Source organism: Myotis lucifugus, unplaced genomic scaffold (assembly GCF_000147115.1).
Source record: "Myotis lucifugus unplaced genomic scaffold, Myoluc2.0 scaffold_125, whole genome shotgun sequence".
NCBI classification, from domain to species: Eukaryota; Metazoa; Chordata; class Mammalia; order Chiroptera; family Vespertilionidae; genus Myotis; species Myotis lucifugus.
In genome coordinates, this window is record NW_005871173.1 from 3,716,718 (window position 1) to 3,736,576 (window position 19,859).

General features: G+C 51.2%; 2 protein-coding genes across 3 annotated transcripts in view; one reads left to right on the forward strand and one right to left on the reverse strand.

Moving 5' to 3' along the window:
• DYNLT1 (dynein light chain Tctex-type 1) overlaps window positions 1-140 on the reverse strand; it is a 5,011-nt gene extending 4,871 nt beyond the window's left edge. The window contains exon 1 of one of the 2 annotated variants that reach the window (XM_006093884.3): window positions 25-140. In XM_006093884.3, the coding sequence (XP_006093946.1) occupies window positions 25-51 (27 nt within the window). In that variant the 5' untranslated portion in view covers window positions 52-140. The remainder of the gene's footprint in view (window positions 1-24) is intronic. The other variant, XM_023758211.1, reaches the window with a different exon arrangement.
• Window positions 141-15,025: 14,885 nt separating this feature from the next.
• SYTL3 (synaptotagmin like 3) overlaps window positions 15,026-19,859 on the forward strand; it is a 37,818-nt gene continuing 32,984 nt past the window's right edge. The window contains exons 1-2 of the mRNA XM_023758222.1: window positions 15,026-15,416; window positions 17,086-17,304. Of these exons, the coding sequence (XP_023613990.1) occupies window positions 15,307-15,416; window positions 17,086-17,304 (329 nt within the window). The 5' untranslated portion in view covers window positions 15,026-15,306. The remainder of the gene's footprint in view (window positions 15,417-17,085; window positions 17,305-19,859) is intronic.

Genomic DNA, 19,859 nt, shown 5'->3' on the forward strand with positions numbered 1-19,859 from the left:
CCGCCGTCGTCGGCCGGCAAGTTCCTCTTCCGCAGTCTGGTAGTCTTCCATCTTCCCCGGCGCGTCGCCTCCGCCGCCCTGAGGAGAGCGCACTGCGCCGGCGCACTGAGGCCCGGCCTGCCCGGCCCCGCCCTTCTCCAGCCCCGCCCTTCTCCAGGCCCCGCCCACGCCCGCACAAAAGGCCACGCCCTCCTCCGGGCCCCGCCCCTATACGCCTACGCCCGCTCCGAGGCCACGCCCATGCCCCTCAGGGCCACGCCCTTCCCCTTGTTCCTTGGTCGGGCAGGCGCGCCGGGCCTGGACTCGGGACTATCTCCTCTCGTCTCCGAGGTGGCGGTTTCCGCGGGAACTCGTTTGAGTAGCCTGGCAACTGCCTAGACCACGGCAGCTAAAACAAAACAAATGTAAGCAAAAACGAAATATGATAAGTGTACAGAACCAGTTCGGGGGGCAGAGTCGCCTGCATGGGTTCATTTGAATATTCAGACGGGTGGACACCTGGTGACTCCTGACCTTGATGGGCAGCGAGGTATTGGTTACAGTCCCTCTGGGGAGCAGGGTTAGGAAACTTCGGCTCTGGTAGGAACCTTCCTCTGGGGAGGCAAGTTTTCCACGTAAATCCTTCTTACTATTTTTAAAAGCACCATTTAAAAAAGCATTCTGGGAGTCTCCGGGTTGCTGGGTCGGGTGCTGGTCAACGGCTTCCCGCTCATCTCCCGGAAAATGACGGCTTCTCGCGGGCCTCGGAGGGCATCTCGTCGCCGTCCCTTCTCTTCTTGGAGCCACTTCGTTGGGAATCTTTTGGTGACGCTCGCGCTCCGGTTACCCGCATCCACCGATGCCTGTGATAAGATACCAACATATGTCTCTATGAAGGCCAAGGGTAATCCTGTGCCCCCTGTAAGTGCTGGGTTCGCAGTAGAATATGAGTGTCACCCAGGATACAGGCTTATTGTCCCTCTTGTTCGTCCCACCACTACTGTTTGTCAGCCTGATGGCACGTGGGCACCTGCTCTCCGGGAGGCTTGTACAAGAAAATCATGCCCACAGCTAGCAGAGCCCATAAATGGCCGCCTAGAGGGAACCTTTCAGTTTGGTGCACAGGCTAACTATTCTTGTAATGTGGGCTATCACTTAGTCGGAACACCAGTCCTACGTTGTGAACTCGCTGGAGATGGGAATAATGTGGCTTGGAGTGGTGACCCCCCGCAGTGTGAAAAGATTTTGTGTCAGCCACCTCAACAGATAGAAAATGGGACATTCAGCAATAGCCACAAGGATACATTTGAATATAATGAAGTAGTCACTTACCGTTGTAAACCTTCGACTGGGCCAGATGAATTTTCACTTGTTGGAGAGAGCACACTGACTTGTTCTGGGCCAAACAAATGGAGCAGTGACCCTCCTGTGTGTAAAGTGGTCAGATGTGACTATCCGTCACTCCCTGATGGACATATGGTGTCAGGATTTGGGAAAAAATATTACTACAAAGCCGAAGTTGAGTTTGAATGCAACCAGGGTTATTCCCTTGAAGGCAGCCGCAAAATTGTCTGTGAAGCTAATAATGCCTGGGTACCCGAGATTCCTCGCTGTGTTCAAGGACGGCCCACTCCTGATGAAACACCATCTCAATCATTAGGTACAGGAGCCATTGTTGGGATTACTTTAGCTGTTGTAGGTGGTGCCTTGGCACTCATCGCCTCCTGGATGTACTATCAGAAGAAGAGGAAAGGGAAAACAGAAGGCACTGCTGCCTACAGCACATACCAGAATAAATCAAGCACTCCAGCACAGTAGACACTCTGACGGGCTTTCCAGAACGCTCTACCACTTCATCTTTTTTAAAATGTCAAGAAAGACCCACATTAAATTCGATGGCTACTATGCAAAACAGTATGGAGGGCCCTCAAAATTAAAACCGGAGCCACCCTATGATCTTAGGGGAATATATCTGAGTGAAGGGAAATCACTGTGGAAGAGAATCTTCTGCCCTCCCTGTTTGTTGCAGCACTATTTACAATAACAAAGACATGGAAGCAATCTGAAGTGTCCGTCAACCCATCAGTGGATAAGGGAGATGTATGCACGTACAGTGAAATACTATTCAGTCAATAAAAAGGAAAATGTGTATTGGCCTTCAGGACATTTTACTAAGTGAAATAAGTCATATATATAAAGAGACAAATACGGTGTGATCTCCTTTATATGTAGGGTCTATTTTTAAAAACTCATCAAAGAAGAAATCAGATTTGTGGGTGGTGGGGTGAGAGAATTGGATGAAGGTAGTGGTCAAAAGATTCAAACTTAGTTATAAGCACGTACTGGAATGTAACGTACAGCATGGTGACTATAACTAGTAATACTTTATTGCATATTGGCAAGTTCCTAAAAGAATAGATCTTAAAAATTCTGATCACAAGGGAAAAGATTTTTTTTGTAACTATGTGTGTTGATAGATGGTAACTAAAATTTGCTCATAATAAACTTATTATCAAATCCTTATGCTGTACACCTTAAACTTAGATAATGTTACATATCAATTACATCTCAATGAACTAGAAGGGGGAAAAGATCTACAAAGGCGTTCTCTGGTTTATTTCACTGTGAAGGCATAATGCTAACATGTCTCAATGCCTCTTGAATGTAGTCACTATCCTTTGACCCCTCTGAAATGGGTGTGAACTTGGGAATGAACATCTGGCCTGTTACCCCTTAAAAGAACATTTGCATTTATTGAGCAATTCAACACAGTGCCCTTGGATTATGGTAGGGAAATGATATGTTTTATAAACTCTGAATATTTAGAGAAGTAAAGTATAGTTCAAAATGAGACATTTCATCTATAAAGAATGTGATTTTGCAATGCTCATTTCCAAAGTTAATACCAACTTTCAAGACTCTTAACAACTCAGTGTATTGTAGATAGTTTATTGTAAAAAGTCTGTACAAATGTGTGTATACTGCTTCAGCCCTTAAAAATTAAAAACAATTATCATTGAAAACTGGGTATTTGAGTAAGTTTGACCTCCTTAACTAAGAATATTATTGGAAAGTAATTTTACAGGGGATGGGATAAATTTCTATTTTGCAAAATATATTTTAACTTCTTGGTGATTTAGAGAAGCCATGAAGTTAATGTGTGGCATTTGTTCTTCACCTTTTCTAACATCAACAAACCAGCCTGAGAATAACAATTTAGGCTCAGTTGCTTGCTTCTGTGAAAAGTTAGAGGGCGCTAACACTCCTAACAGGAATGCCAGCTTGGTACAAAGTGAACACTGTGGCCCTGTAGTTTTCTTGGGGAGAATTCCCCTCTTTAAGAGAGAACATAGAATGCGGCTCTGAATTCTTGCCTAGGGGGTTTTCTCTCCCCACTTGAATAAAAAGATCTCGCACTTCAGTAAGTCACCTGACAGTAGTTTGTAGGGAGTAAATTCATCAGATATCCCAAGTTGCATCAGAATTAGTCTTTGTGTGGGTCTCACCTCGCCTGCTAAAAGGCAGAGTAAACATTAAGCCACATACTTCAGAAAAACAAAAAAACAAAAACCTAAACTTTGTGCATTGGCTGTTGGTCCTATGCAGAGGAGAAAAATCACGTAGCTCAGGTATCACTTTACGCTCAGGTGGACCAGAGCCCTCCCTCTCTGAGTCCTCACACCTGGCAGGGTCTCTTTCAAATGAGCCAAGGGCAAAGAGGAGGAACTCATTTATTCTTAAAGGGTTTTTTTTTATTTACATTTTTATTTTTAGTGACTCAAATTGGTCTGAAGAAATGTTGCCCTGAGAGGGACATGTTTGGAAAATCAGAGTGGACCAGAGTAAATACTGTTTTACTCTATAAAGTGTTCCTTCCTTTTGTAATCTCTGGGGAGGGGCATTTTTCAACCAAAGATTGTTATGCTTCCCAAAATTAACTTTTATAATAGTGCTTCAAGTTTACTCTTTTTTAATTTAATATATATGAGATATGTGCATATAACTATTATGTTGTGAAATTCTGTTACTGAAATATATGGGGAAACCACTTTTCTGTAGAAAAATTTGTTTAAATGACAGAGGAGGAAGTATATTTGAATTAAATGTTTCTTAAAACTGGAAGAATGTATTTGCATTGAAATGGGAAGCCCCACGAATGGAGGTCTTTATTGCTTTTTGAAAAATGTGTTCTTAAAATCTGATAAAATAAAATGTAGGGTGGGTTAAAAAAAAAAAAGCATTCTGGGGTGGAAACTTTGTAAAACGCTGCACACTTCCAGGCTGCCTTCACCAGCACGACCTAGACGTACACTGGACTTGTGTTCGGGGTCTTTATGAAAATTAGGAATTGCTTCGGGCTCTGGCCGTGTTCTCCGAGAAGGGCTGGGGCTATGCGCCTGCTTGCATGGACTCTGAGGCTGAGATGTGTGGCTTTGCGGACTGTTTTCTGGTTTTACCACACCCTTGAAGGCAAGCTGTCACTCCTTACCTCTCCAAAGCCCAGTTGCTAAAACCCACTCCCCCCCCCCTCCACCCCCAAGAGCTGACTACAAGACCCTGCGACTCCGCCCACCCCACCTGCAATCCATCAGCAACCCTTGTTGTTTCTACCCTATCAAATCCTAATTGCCACGCCGCAGAATCTGTTTATACACTGATGTTTCCCCTGCCCCTTGCATTGTGCCTGGCACATAGTAGGTGCACAGTGAGAATCTATTGAATGAGTGCATGCTTTCCACACACACATTGGTTCTGAGAGAACTGGGGTGCAGGAAGGTGCCTCCTGCCTCCTGTGGGTCAGGGGAGGAGGGCCGAGCCTGAGACGCAGCTGCTGGGCCCGGACACCCGTCCGAGCCGGGAGGCCTGCCCTCGAGGACGGGGTGCTTCTCAGATTCTGAACTCGACTTTCTTTTTGAGTTTTGTTCTCTTCCTATGATCTCCCTTCAACTCGCCTGTTCCAGTTCTCAGCCTTGTGCCTCAGTCTACATGGGATTCCAATCCGTGCGTGTTTTTGTCTGTCTCCGGGACATTCCAGCTGCCCCCGATAATCCATTTCTGGTGTTTTCAGTCACGTGACCCCACACGCCTGAGCCCAACGGGGCCTTTTCACTTTCTTCTAATTTCTCCTCTGCTGTGGCCTAGAGGAGCCGAGTGTCTCGGGGTTGTGTGCAAAGCCAGAGTGAACAGGTGAGCACTTGCAGTTAAAGGCTGTGCGGTCTGGGACGTATTCTAGCTATTGCTCTACAGCCTTTTAGGAACTTCCCAATCCAGCATTGGTGAGGCAGAGACTAGGGATACTGTAGCTGAAAATCACCCCATATTCATAGTCCCACTTTTTTGTAAATAGGGGGTTTGAAGTCTCCAGGCTCAGTGATGTTCAGTGCTTGGGAGAACGCAGTGAGAGGGCCTGGCATTCTGCCCAGTGGATGGACACTCCGTAGGGCGGAGGAATGGGCAATCACTGGGGCAGTTGGTCCAGTCGGGGTTCCCAGCACCCCGATTGCCCAAGAATGCAGGTCCACCAGCCTCATGGCTGCTCACATCTCTGGGATTCAGCCACATTTTAGAATAACGTTTAGTTGCTGCGCAGTAAGTCAGTGGAGTGAATCTCGAGTTTGTTTTTCCATTTGGGAGTTAGCCGTAGATTGGCCGGTATTGCGTGCTTTCTTCCTTCGAGTCGTCTCCTAACTATACTCTTTAGAGATAGGGATTGGTGTTGCCAGTGTCTTGATTTAGCAAGTGCAGGCCTAGCAATCCCAGCCATGCCACCTCTGCTGGTAAGTCAGCGGCCTCTGTGGGGTCTTGCAGTGTTGTCTGTGATGTGGGGCCCTTCACCACCCCGATCCAACCCTGTGGCTGTCCGAGTTTTCCTCCCTTTCCCTGTGCCTAGGAGTGTGTTACTGAGATGCACTGAGTCACTAATAATAATAACAATAATACAAGGAAGCTGGTCATGCCCAAACACTGTAGTCTGAGGAATCTCGTGCTGTAAGAAGCAGAAAATAAACCTGTGGCTGACACATACCTAAAGTGAGAATCCTAGGCTGAGAAATTCCATGCTAACGAGATGCTGTCCGCTGGGAAACTCAGGCACGGTGGGACTGAAGTACCAACTGGAGTGGCTGTTGCTCTGAGCCCCTTGGGTCCCTCTTCCTCCCAATCCCGGCTACCCCGCCCCTTCCCTGGGGCTCCATCCCCCAGATTAACTACTAAGGGATAGCTCATGGGCATAACAGGAACCTCCAGCTGCTATTTTTTCTGACGGTTGGTTTTTATGCTATAACTAGAGGCCCAGTGCACAGATTCATACACAGTGAAAGGAAATTAATTAGAAGGTGGCCAGTGGGGCAGGATTGGGCCAGATGGGCCAGACATGCCCTGGAGCCAACCTCCCATGGTCCCTCTCCGGCGTCTGTGGAGTGAGCGGGGTCCCTCCAGCAGGTGGGGTCCCTTGGGCTGGCCTGCGGGGATCTGGCCGAAATCAGCTCTCCCGACATCCCCCTAGAGGTCCTGGAATGTGAGCGGGCACTCTGCAAAGTTGCTGTCCTACAGGGTGTGGAACGCAAACGCAAGTGTGCAGTAAACCAGATTCAGGGCCGCCAGTGCCCCAACCACAACATAACCCACGGCCGAAGGTGGAATCGCACGGCCCCACGAGGAATCGTGCTCCCTCCTCTCTGGTTTTGGGGTGCGTCACCGTAGAACCGCCACTGCCAAGTCACTGCAGCTCTGCAGCTGCTGCGTTGAGCATCTGCCCCCTGGTGGTCAGTGCCCATCATAGCGACCAGTAGGACGGGTGGAGGGACACTTAGCATATTAGACTTTTATATAGAGAGATAGTTATTAAATACTGTGTCAGTTCTGTGTATAGGAACAGACCCAGCATAGGCTCAGCTGCAGAAACAAATGACCCTACACTCTTGGTGGTTGAGGACAGCAAAGATGTGTTGTCACTCACACTGCACGCCCATGGAGGGTCTGCTGTGGCTCTGCCCCACGTCTCCTCCACGCTGGGACCAGGCCGGTGGAGCAGCGTGACTCCAGAGTCACCGAGGGAGAGAGAATGGTGGCCAAGTGTTGGCTAGGAAGATGTTGCTCATAAAGTGGCAGGTGTCACCTCTGCACACGTTTTGTCGTCCAGAGCAGGTGTCTTGTCCATGCCTGAGCTTACAGGGCAGGGACACAGAAGGGAAGAGTGCTCTCACCCGCACACACAGTGCGAAGGCTTCCCTCGGGCATGTAGCACCTTCACGCTCTCTTTGCCGACCCCTGGCCATGCAGACACTCAGCCGCTCCCCGACTTCCCTTGCCCTCTGGTCTAACCCCGGGCCCGCCCTGTGTCAGCTCCCTTTGCTTTCAGATGTGATCCAATTTATACCTGCCCAGCCCTAATCGGTCTGGCTCAGTGGGTAAAGTGTCGGCCTCCGGACTGAAGGGTCTGGGTTAGATTCCGGTCAAGGGCATGTACCTTGGTTGCAGGCTCCTCCCTGGCCTGGTCCCTGGTCAGGGCATGTGCAGGAGGCAACCAATCGATGTGTTTCTCTCACATCGATATTTCTCTGTGTCTTTCCCTCTCTATTCCACTCTCTGTAAAAATCAATGGAAAAATATCCTTGGGTGAGGATAAAATAATAATAATAATTTATACCCGCCCAGCACCCAGGTCTTTGCCGACTCTTCCCTGCTGCCCACTGTAGCCCGAGGCCCCAGATGAGTGGTCCCCAAACTTCGTTAATTATGCCCCTCGAGCAGGAACAGTTTTTGAGCATGTCCCCCACAAATGTGTGTGTTGCAACTATGATATATTAGACTATGAATCCATTTCCTAAACAATAAAGTTTACGTTCTTAGCTTTTGAAAAAGTGGAAGTTCTAAATTTTCTTAGTATATCCTACTGTTATGGGCTGAATTGTGTCCCTCCCAAAATTCACATGTTGACATGTTCACCACCAAGACCTGAGGAGGTGGCATTCTGTATTTGGAGATGGGGCCTTTCTAGAGGTTAAGTTAAAATAAGGTCCAATATGCCTGTGTCCTTATAAGGAAAGGAGATTCGGCACAGATACACACAGAGGGAGGATGGTTTGGAGACAGCCAGCTACAGGCCCTGCCAACACCTCCATCTTCCGGGCCTCAGAATTGTGAGGAAATAAATTTCTGTTGTTCAGCTCTCCAGTCTAAGGTGTTTGTCACACCCGCCTTAGGAAAATAATAACTCTTCCAGATTACCCTAATTCCTAAAACATTTCCCCCCAAACATTCCTAAATGGATTCATTCAGTGTCTTAAGCTACAAAAATAGTAATATTACTACTAAATAAATAACAGTTACTAGTTATTGATTGATTGGTTGATTTTTATTGATTTCAGAGAGGAAGTTAGAGGGAGAGAGGTATATTACATCAGTGATGAGAGAGAATCATTGACCGGCTGCCTCCTGCATTCCCCCTACCGGGGACTGAGCCCACAACCCAGGCATGTGCCCTGACTAGGAATCAAACTGTGACCTCCTGGTTCCACCACTGAGCAACACGGGCCAGACAGCAGTCACTATTTATTAGGAATCTTTTTAAGTCAGGGATCCTCAACCATGATCACTATGGCAGCGCCTGACATAGTAGATGCACAATAAATATTTATGAATGAATTGAATGAACTATATACTGCCAGGGAGGCCTTGTGGTCGTCACCAGGAGACAGGCTCAGAGAGGCCAAGCAGTTTCCTGAGCATCACTCAGATCTGTCACTACAAAGTTTGCCCTCTTAATTCACTCTTCCCTTTAGTCATCCTAACCCTTCACAGCTCACCATCACCTCCTGCCCACCACTGCTCCTCACCTGATGGAATTCACCATCTCAAGTTGTCACCCTCAGGCCAGGGAAGAGTGAGATTTCAGAACCAGAGAGCCAAAGTGATGAGCAAAGCGAACCTCATTTACAGATGAGCAAACCAAGTTCCAGGAGTGTTCAGAGAGCTCTAGTGACTCCACACAACACGCCCTGTTCTTGGTCATCAGCTGGCTTGCCGGAATCATATTCTCTCCGTTAGAGTTCACACTGTATCACCCTCAAGAGTGAGTTCAAGACCCTCAAATGAGCCTATTAAGGGAATGAAAAAAACAGTTCACAGAGAGGGAGAAAATATCTGCAATATAAATATCTGACAAAGCACTCGTGTCCTAAATATATAAAGAACATCTACAAATCAATAACAGAAAGACAGGCAACCCAATAGGAAAACAGACAGAAGACTTGAACAAGTCCAACATCAAAGTAGATCTCCAAATGACCAATAAACATATAAAATGATGCTCAGATAACTCAGCTACACAAAACATCAGGGAAATGAAAATTAAAACCGTAATATGATATCACCCCCGGTTGACCAGGAAGGATAAAATAAGAAGGACAGATGACATCAAGTGTGGATGAGCATATGAAGCAACTGGAAATTGTTGCTGGTAGGAGTGTGAGTACAGCCATTTAGGAAAGCTGTGGGTGGCATTACTGACATTAAACATGACCTATGACACAGCAATTCCACCCTTACACACGTAACCAACAGAAACACGTACAAATACTCACCCAAGAGACTATATAACAATGTTTGCAGTCACACTATTCATAATAGCTAAAAATTATAAATAACACAAGCATCCATCAATAGTACAATAGATCAATTTTTTTAGATGTTCATACAATCCTATATAATAAAAGGGTAATATGCAAACTGACCCTAACAGCAGAACGACTGGGAATGACTGGTCACTATGACACACACTGACCACCAGGGGGCAGACGCTCAATGCAGGAGCTGTCCCCTGGTGATCAGTGCGCTCCCACAGGGGGAGCTCTGCTCAGCCACAAGTCAGGCTGATGGCTGCCAGTACAGCGGTGGTGGTGGGAGCCTCTCCCACCTCCTCAGCAGCACTAAGGATGTCCGACTGCAGCTTAGGCCTGCTCCCCGCTGGCAAGTGGGCATCCCCTGAGGGCTCCCAGGCTGCCAGAGGGATGTCTGACTGCCAGCTTAGGCCCAATCCCCCGGGGAGTGGGCCTAAGCCAGCAGGTGGTCATCCCCCGAGGGGTCCCAGACTGCGAGAGGGCACAGGCCGGGCTGAGGGACACCCCCCCCCCTGAGTGCACAAATTTTTATGCACTGGGCCTCTAGTAAAATATAATACTGCAATGTGAACTTCCAGGGTGCTGTTAAAGTTCGATTTCTTTTTTTTAATAGAGTTTTTTTAATTGATTTCAGAGAGGAAGAGAGAGATAGAAACATCAATGATAAAGGAGAATCATCAATTAGCTGCCTCCTGGACGCCCCAAATGGGGATTGAGCCTACAACCTGGGCATGTGCCCTGACCGGGAATCAAACCGTGACCTCCTGGTTCATAGGTCAATGCTCAACCACTGAGCCACACTGGCCGAGCAAGTTCAATTTCTTGATAGACACATTCACTTTGGGAAACTTTATCAAGCTGTGCTTATGATTTGTACCATGTTCCTGTATGTATGCTAAACATCAATGCAATTTACCAAAAAAAAAAAAAAAAAAAGGAGTCCATGCCAGTCTTGTTCTACAATTGGTGTTTGAGTTGGCAGCTGATGTTTGGGATGTAGTCATTTACACTTGAAGTTAACGTGAAACCCTTGCAGGTGTGGGGACATTTGAGCATTTGGAGCCTCTGCTCTTGGCGGGTGGCGGGGAGGGGGGGTAGTTCTTGATAGGGGTGAGACATTTCAGTAGCACCAGCTCAGTCTTCCCTCCAGATAAAAATGGAAACTGCTGGCGTATGAGAGTTCCTGGGTGTGGTTCGGGTGGCTTTGTTCTCGGGGGCCCTGGGGATGTGGGGTAGCCACAGCGCACTCAGGGCCAGCGGGGAATGCACACTTCACCCCGTGCCCAACAGGAAGGAAGGAGAAATACGTCAGCTGTTCTAACACCAAGAAAAGTCGACTTCCTCCTCTTCGGAGCAGACTCCTCTGATCTCTTCTCTCGCAGTTGATTCAAAGGTAGGCTGAGCATCCAGGTACAGCGTTGGGCCATTTGGGGGCTGGGGTGAGTAGAGATTACAGCTACAGTGACTTTTCTTAGCTGGATGACGTTAAAAGGTGAGAAACAAAAGCAATGGTAAATTAAACAAAGGTGACTTGTCACTTTACTGAATAGCAGACATTTAAAATTCAGGGTAATAATGATTTAAATGATGTGGAGGAAGTATGTTCGAGTTACTTAAAACAAAAACACTATCCCAAAGCTAGACGGTGTGAATTGTTTTAGGCGGTGGCACAGAGTGTCCAATTTCTTCTTTGGCTTGTGAGTTACTGTATGTATCGTTTATTACTGTTTTGCTCTGAGTCTGCGGCATAAATTCCGTTTGCTTGGATCAGCCATAATCTTCAGTTTGGAGGAGGAACAGAAATACAATTTTAAAATAAAAAAATTAAATTAGCTGGGGTCTAATTTAAATTTCTTTCAGTTAAACGTCCTTAACGCCCAAACCAATTTCTTGGCAAGAGGAGAGATTCTGAGAGGAGAATGCACAGCAGATATTAAGGCTCCATTGAGCTAGAATTGGTGTAGAAAAGGTTATCTGGCCAAGGTAGTGGGAGATTCTAACTTCTCTGCTCAAACAAAGCAGAAGACTTTGGAGCTAATTGGACCCAGATTAGAATGTGACATCAGGTAAATTGCTTAGTCACTCCAGCCTCACTCTTCACATCTGTAAAATGGGTGTACTTACTCCATCATGTTTGTTGTGTGTTGAAATGAGGATTGAGGTATGCAGAATACTCGGCACACTGTCTGGCCCAGAGTAAGCGCTAAATAAATAAACCATAGCTGTTGGTCCAGTTGTAAGTAGTAATGACAATTGTAAGTAGCACCTATGACAATATAATAACATTAATTCTCATTTCTCCACCCTTCCATAAGAAGATGTCAAGTATAAGCCATGAAAATCATGGACTCCTGTGTCAGTGTTTTACTCGGATTCTATAATATTTTTTGGGGGGCGGGGACCGGGAGGGGCAAGATACCCTCCTGCAGGATCAGCAGTGCGCTGTGTGGGCTTTCAGAGGAAATGCTCCCTTCTCACCTTGGGTGGGTGTCGAGTTTTCTAGATTTAAGCCCATGTACACGCAACCTCACGTATAACGGATGGAGTTTTGAGGGACCTGCAGTTACACAGCTTGTGGAGATTCTTCAAGAAAAGGAATACAGAACTAGGTGCCAGGCCTTGGACAGGGCGTGTGGGTGAGGGACCCAGGGCTGGCGCTCACTGGCTTTCGGAATACCCACCTCTGATGAAGTAACAGCAGAGCAAAGGAATTCATCAGCGCACGTGTCCGTTTCGGGTCAGACTTTGTGATGGGCGCACACGCCTGTCGCCTCGCCTTTGCAAAAACGAATCTGTCCCGTGTGCAGGTCTGGGCCCAGGTGGGTGGGAGCCGCAGACAGAAAGCTGCTCTCCATTCACCTCCTTCCTTGGGTGACGCCGCTTTCGGGCGGTCACGGCCTCCGGAAGGAATAAACACACGCCAAAAAGACACGGGTGGCGTTTTCCGTGGCCCCTCCAGGTCACCTTGGCCCCCAGCCTCCCCCTGCGCCCGGCTGCCTTCTCAGCGGTGCCGCTGCTCCAGGAAATGGCTGTGGCCAAGCCCCCGAGTGGCCTGCGCTGAGGCTGTGGCTTTGGGGCTCTGAGAACGTGCTGTCATTTCCCCTGCAAGCCCGGCAGCGATGACGCTCCTGTTCGCTCCTGTTCACACGTTCACACACCACACCCGGCACCCGGCCCCTCCGCCAGGCGCCACATTTCCACCCTTCAGGTCGAGTCCCTCCCTCACGGCAGGGAGGGGTCTTTCTGTCCTTTGATTTCAGGGCCAGCTGCTCAGAGCTGGCAGGAAGGTGGGAGAAAGGGGGGGGGGGGGGCGCTGCAGCCTGCAGGTAGATCGTTGGCTTTCCCATCCTTTCTCCCTTCAGTCTCTCATTTCTGGGACTCCCTCCACCGCCCCCCCTCGCCCCCAGCTCTGTCAGGTCTAAAAAGCCAAAGGCAAGCCTTGCTCTTAGGTGGAGGAAAAGCAAGCAAGCACATGACTGGCAAAGTGGCCCCGCACACCCTCCCCCGAGGAGCCCCCTGACCCTCCCCTGGAAGCCCCCCTGACCGTCCCCCTCCCGCACCTCCACTGTCCCTGTGGAGAGCACCTGCCTCCCTGTGAGCACCCCTTCTCTGTGGAGGCTCGTGGCTTTTCTACTCACCCTACATGTTGTCGCCTGTTTTCTGGCTGCAATGTGAACTTTTTTTTAGTATATATTTCTATTGATTTCAGAGAGGAAGGGAGAGGGAGAGAGAAACATCAGCGATGAGCGGGTGTCATCGATCGGCTGCCTCCTGCACGCCCCACATTTGGGGATCGAGTCCACAACCCGGGCCTGTGCCCTGACCGGGAATAGAACCGTGACCTCCTGGTGCACAGGTCGTGGAATGTGAACTTCCTGAATGCGGACACTGGGTCTTGTTTATTATGGACCCTCACTGCCACGTGCGTGGCAGAGAGCAGGCTGATAAAGTCGGGCTGTTGGGCTGATGGACTAAACCCTGTGCTTGTTCCACTGGGCCCGGCAGGACTGCACACGGACAAAACGGAAATGCAGGGATTGAAGGACATGCTGGCTTAGGGGGCACCCCACCCCCACCCCTGCGGCCTGCATCCCTGTCAATCCCAGACAAAGGCGTGGCTCCCGGCGTGGGCCTTGCTGAAGGGAAAGGAAAGACAGGCAGCAGGGAATCCTCCTGCGTCCTCCTTGCTTTGTTCCAGCTGTTGGAGCGAAGGGCTGGACCCAGGTGATCCTGGATTCGTGTTGGAGCCAGATTGACGGCCAGATCTCCGCGGAGATGGGCGGGTTTGGTGTAAATGCATCTCCCCTCGGCTGGGGACTCTTTCCTTCCGAGTGGTGCCCGGGTGTAGGGGTCACTTCATTGGTGTCGAATTTCTTTGCCACTCAAAGTATTTTATTTTGTGCATTTAAATATGGAAGGTTACCCATCTTTCACTATAAAGATTTAAAGAAACAAAGGTTAGGAATCACTGCTTAAAGAGACTGACCCCTTGGGCGGATTCACTGCTCACCCACCGATTCATATGGATCGTAGGACTATGGTGCGGGTTTCTGCAGAAGGCCGACAGAGGGAGTGTAGCTTCTCAAGCATTCGAAGGAAGTGTGATCACTGAGGAATTCATGTAGATCTGATAACAAAACAGCATTGTAGAAAGTGCATTGACTCCGTGGGCTACACTTTCTGCATTTCCTCACTGCGCATCTGTCCAGTGTCTTACCCATTCACAGCCTCCTCCTTGGTTGGGGGGAGGGACAGGCTGAAGGGGATGGCTGCCCAAGGCCACTGATGAGGAACAAACGTAGGAACAATGTAGGCAGAGCCTTTCGACTCGCAGTAGCAGAAACAGGACCCCACCGTGGGCAGCTGGTGAAACCACTGAGGCCCATACATGATTGATGGGTTGAGGCTGTGGTGACGTCTCCTCAGACCTCCCTAATTGGTTACTCTTTTTTGAGTTCTGAAGTTAATTGTAAAAATAACAGCTGGCATCGAGGACATTGCTCTGCTAAAGTGTTTTCAATCAGGAGGTTGGTATTAAACACAGACCTTTCGCACCTCTAATGGCGGAAGAGGCGGAAGTCAGACTAGAAAGAGTCAAGTTTGGGAGCTGGAGGCCTTTAGAAACACGAGACCAACTTAGTAAAATTTAAAACCTTCCGACATCACCAGGGCAGACAACACAAAGGGCTCCCGGTGTGTGGAGGTGAGGCTGCGGGGATGCAGGCCCGGCGCCCTGACCTGCTTTTATTCTCTCCCCAGGCGCTGAGCCGGCTGGCTTTCCGCCGTCCTTCCCGGCGACCGGCAGATGTTCGAAGGGGACAGTTCGCCTCTGAGTCACTGACCGTCTCCCTGCTGCTATTTAAACCCCGCAGATTGGAGATTATCTGTGTGCTGGCCCCGTGCCTCGCGTAGAGCCCGCTGGCAAGACCTCAGAGGAAGACACGCTCTTGTCTCGGACGGACGCCAGAGGCTGCGGCCCGGTGAGAGCAGAGCGCCCGCCCGGGGCCGGGCCGAGGCTCCGAGCTCTCTGTCCCCGGAGTGCGGCAGGGAGAGGAGAGGCAGAGCCACAGGCAGCGGGCGCCGGGAACCGGAGCGGGAGCGCTTTCCGGAACTGGGGCTGCTGGACCCGGCCCCTCCGCGCTGCGCGACGGGCGCGGGGCCATGGAGTGAAACGTCACCCCGTCCCCGTCCCCGAAGCGACGGCGAAATGGCCCAAGAAGTCAGCCTGGACGCCCTGCAGGAGCTGGAGCAGGAGGCGGTCCTCCGGGTGCTGCGCCGGGACCGGGCGGTGCAGAGCATCGAGGAGGAGCGGGTCCGGTACGCGCCCGGATGGGGGTCCGTTGGGCTGGTGGCTGTTCCCGCTGGGAGCTGCCCCGGGACATGGCATATGGCTCCTCACCACCCACAGCCTCTGGTCTGACAAGCGCCCCAGGGCAGGGGGGCGGGCAGGGGGCGGGAGGCGGGGTCACCTTTACTTAAGCTGCTTTTGTTACTTACTGGTGCCTTTTTGGGGACACATTTGCCTACTTTGCAGGAATAACTCTAGGGAAGCTGACAGGCTTCCAGCACCCCTCGGGGCAAGCCCCCTGGTGAAAGATTTTCCTAAATTATTTTCCGTGGCACCTGAAGGCACAAAGAAAGGAAGCGGCTTAGAAACAGCAAATCTGCTGGAATCCATTCCTGCCTTTTTTTTCTTTCTTTTCTTCTTTTTTTTCTTTTTTTCTCTCACTTGGGCTGTGAGGAAAGGAGGAGGATGTGAAACGCGAACCTGCTCGGCCCAACCTGCTCGGCCTGTTCCCGGCTGGTTTGCCTGTGGGCGCGTCTTGCCTCGTCTTTGCACAGCTGTTTGCTGTCAGCTAACATTTACTGAAGCAGAACTGGGTGTTTCAGAGCAGTGTCCATGTCAGCTGTCCAGCCCCCCCTTCGAGTGGGTCGGGAGGCCAACTGGACGCCGATGCTGTGTCTGTCCGCGTCTGAGGGGACATGAGGTCCAGGAGAGCAGTGAAGGGCTGGGCTGCGGGCCCGGCTGGGTTCTCAGAGTTTGCCAAGAACACCCGCCCAGAGCACACCTGCGGGCACCGCGTGCCTGAGGGAGGAGGGAGACTTCCCGGTCACCTGGAAGGTGCCGTGCTCTTTGTCTATCCCCACCTGCTATCCCCGGACTCTCTAAACGAACTCACCCTTCCGCTAAGAAATGCAGCAGGCTGAGCACAGGGTGAAAGATCTCTCCGCAATTAGACCAGCGGTCACCAGCCTTTCAGGGCTCACGGACCACTGGTTGGTGACCCTGATTAGGAGCGTTGCTTTGGGTATCATTGAAGAACGTGTACCTGGGGCCAGGTACCTGAGGCTACCGATTCTGGGCAAAGCCTGAAAGCGGGGTGTAAGGGTGTGCCTTGGAATTGGCTTCTCTCTTCTAAAAGCAGGTCACAGAGATATTTCAGAAAGAGTGTCCTGGGGTCCAGCGAGATAGCCCTTTGCCCTAGGGCCTCGCCTAGGGGGCTTGGCCACCGGGAATGGGCAGTGTCTGAGCAGAGCATCAGTTAAGCCGTCTCACCGGTATGGATGGCAGTCGCGGGCATGCATGTTGCGTTACAGAGCTTCCGTGCCTTGCACATGAGACTGAGTGTCAGCCTCTGTGTGTTATTTTTCCTCTCCTCTCTGTTCCTGCCTATCATTTTAATGCCCTTTGGGCACGAAAGGATAAACCCAGAACAATGAGCAGCTCGCTCCTCTGGGCCAGGCCTCTCCCTGATGCTTTGCCCTTCACCCTCCCAGCAGCCCTGGGGTAAGGTTTCCCCACCCCTGTTTCACAGCTGAGAAACCCCTGAGCCTCAGGATGGGCCATGGGGGGGCCCAGGGCGTGGGTGGCAAGCCCCTTGTCCCTTGCCGTGGGGGCGCTGTCGGGGCCCTGGCCGCGGGGCGGGGGGGGTGTCTGGCCTCTGCCGCCCGCTCGGTGGGGTCTGATGGGACTCTCTGGCCACAGGAAGCTGAAGGCGCACCTGCAGCACCTCCGGTGGAAAGGCGGGAAGAGCCCGGGCCAGGGCCACCAGGAGAAGGCGTGTGCCCACTGCCGGCGGGCGCTGGGGCTGCTGCTGAACCGCGGCGCCGTGTGCCAGGGCTGCAGCCACTGCATGTGCTCCGGGTGCCGCGTGTTCCTGAGCAGGACCCGCCTCTGGAGGTGCACCGTGTGCTACGAGGGCAGGTGAGGATGCGGGAGTCCTGGGCGGTGGCCCGAGACAAGCCTCAAGGGCAGCGGGCAAACGTTTGCAGAGCGAACTTCTGAGACTTGGAGGTCACCGTAATTCAGAATCCATTGGATTGGCCTGGCGGGTGGCTCGGTTCATTGGAGTGTTGTCCCGTGCACTGAAGGGCTGTGGGTTCGAATCCCTGTCAGGGCACATACCGAGGTTGCAGACTTGATCCCCAGTTGGGGCTTATAAGGAGGCAATCCATCCATGTTTCTCTCCCTCTTCTCTCTCTCTCGTCACTAAAAACATATCTTCTGGTGAGGATTAAAAAAAAAAGAAGAAGAAGAAACGGGTATGCTTCCCATTCGTGATAGACTGAATCTAATGTATTTTAATCTTTTGGTGGTGTGAGGTTGTAAGCATTTTTTTTTTTTATTATGGAATTGGTATTTTTGAACTATCCATTTTGAAAATGGTAAACCTGTTGGGCTTGGGCTCCCACTGTTCCAAGCAAGAATGGGTTGGTCGTGGGTCCTTGCACCCCCACGGGAGTGTGTTCGGGTGGTTGGGGGACAGCGTGCACCAGGCCGGCACGGGCCTTGTGGGAAGGGAGTGTGTCTGCTGTGAGCCCAGGGGTGGAGGCGGCGCCCGGAGACCTGAGACCACTTCTCGCTCAGCAGTCGCCAGCCCGCTCACTCAGTGTGAATGCAGCGGCCGGATTCCCTCTCCCCTAACTCAGGAGGGCTGCTTATTGGGCGCCCTGGCACGAGTCTCCCTAAATTTCCAGTCCCTTCGCTAGGCCTGATGCATTTCAGTCGCTCACCCAGAGAAAAGTGCAGCCGCCCCACCCGATGTCTGTGGTCCTGAGCGGCCGACCTCCCGTCTCCAGCACCGACTCCTACCAGACCCACCTCCACGCACCTCAGGTTTCCTGGGCTCGTGGGAGCCAAGCCCTTTGGGCTTTCCTGGGCTTGAGAGGAAGACGCAGAATCACTGCACGCCGCCGGCCGCACCTGTGCTCGCTCGTGCAGGTCTGGGCTCTCAGGCGGGTAGGTGGCAATTAATTCCAAAAACGTCTCGAGAGATCGAACGCTCTTCCTCCGTTTTAATCAACCACAGACATTGAGGTCTAACGATAAACATGGCGTGGTAAGGCATTACGTTCTTCAGCAATTTTCTCCTAATAGTGAACTAGAAGCAAAAAGTCAAATCGGGGGGTCAGGGCTGAGCGGCCGCCCGGGCGCTGGCCGTGTTGAAATCTCGGCCCCAGCGTCGGGCCCTGGTGTTGAAACTCTGCCCTCTAAGGACACCAAGTGTGATTTCTATAACCCCAGCTTCCTTCTTTTGAAATAAAGATGTTTTTCAAAACACCTAAGGTAATTGCATTGCCCTGTGTGAACCGACACAGGTGCCGTACGGGAGAGCTAACTCATTTCTAACATCTGTTACCCCCCCCGCCCCTTTCTCTTTGCTATTTTCTTCAAAACCCTCTGCTCTTACTCTGGTTGGTCCACTCTGGGCTGCTGTCCTCTCTCTTTTTTTTAAATTCTCACCTGAGGCTATGCTTTTCAATAAGAGAGAGAGGAAGGGAGAGGAAGAGAGAAAGAGAAGCATCGATGTGAGAGAGAAACATCGATCGGTTGCCACAATCCGCAACCCGGGTACGTGCCCTGACTGGGAATCAAACCCACAGCCCTTTGGTGCACGGGATGGCCCTCTAACCACTGAACCATACCGGCCAGGATGGCCACGCAAAGAGAAGGCATGATAACCCTTTAGAACCGTGGTCGGCAAACCACGGCTCGAGAGCCACATGCAGCTCTTTGGCCCCTTGAGTGTGGCTCTTCCACAAAATACCACGTGCGGGCGCACATGTACAGTGCGATTGAAACTTCGTGGCCCATGCGCAGAAGTCAGTATTTTGTGGAAGAGGCGGTATTTCGTGGAAGAGCCACACTCAAGGGCCCAAAGAGCCACATGTGGCTCGCGAGCCACGGTTTGCCGAGCCGCAGTTTGCCGACCACCGCGTTAGAACATTTGACATTCGTAACTGAACGGGGGCCTGGAGGCGGGTTTGAGCCCCGTCGGTTTCCCCTGTCTGCTTCTTCCTCGGCCTGAGTCCTGCTCCCCGAGAACCAGTGGGTCTGTGGGCACCGGACGAGGGACATCGAGTTTTAAAACCAAGGAAGGAGAAGCTCTGGGACCTCAATTACAAAGAGGCAGCAGCAAACCCAGCTCGCAGGTGCTGCAGCCAGAGCAGGCGAGTGCCGGCCTGGCCGGGGGCAGCGAGGACCCCGCCTTCAGGGCAGGTGTCCTTACGGGACCGCAGAGCAGCCCTGGCTGCAGCGCTGCGGGGAGAGGCCCGGATGAGAGGGACGGACACTGTCGGGAGAGGAGACACCTGGAGTGACAAGGACCGCCCACCACGGCGAGGGCCGGCGAAGCGCTCCTTGTCCTTGGCGCCGACTGTCTGTCTTAAACCTGGAGGCGTCTCCTGGGGCAGCCACTGCTGTGATCCTGTCTTCCAGGTGAGGACACGGGGCTTGGAGACACCAGATAGTTGGCCCAT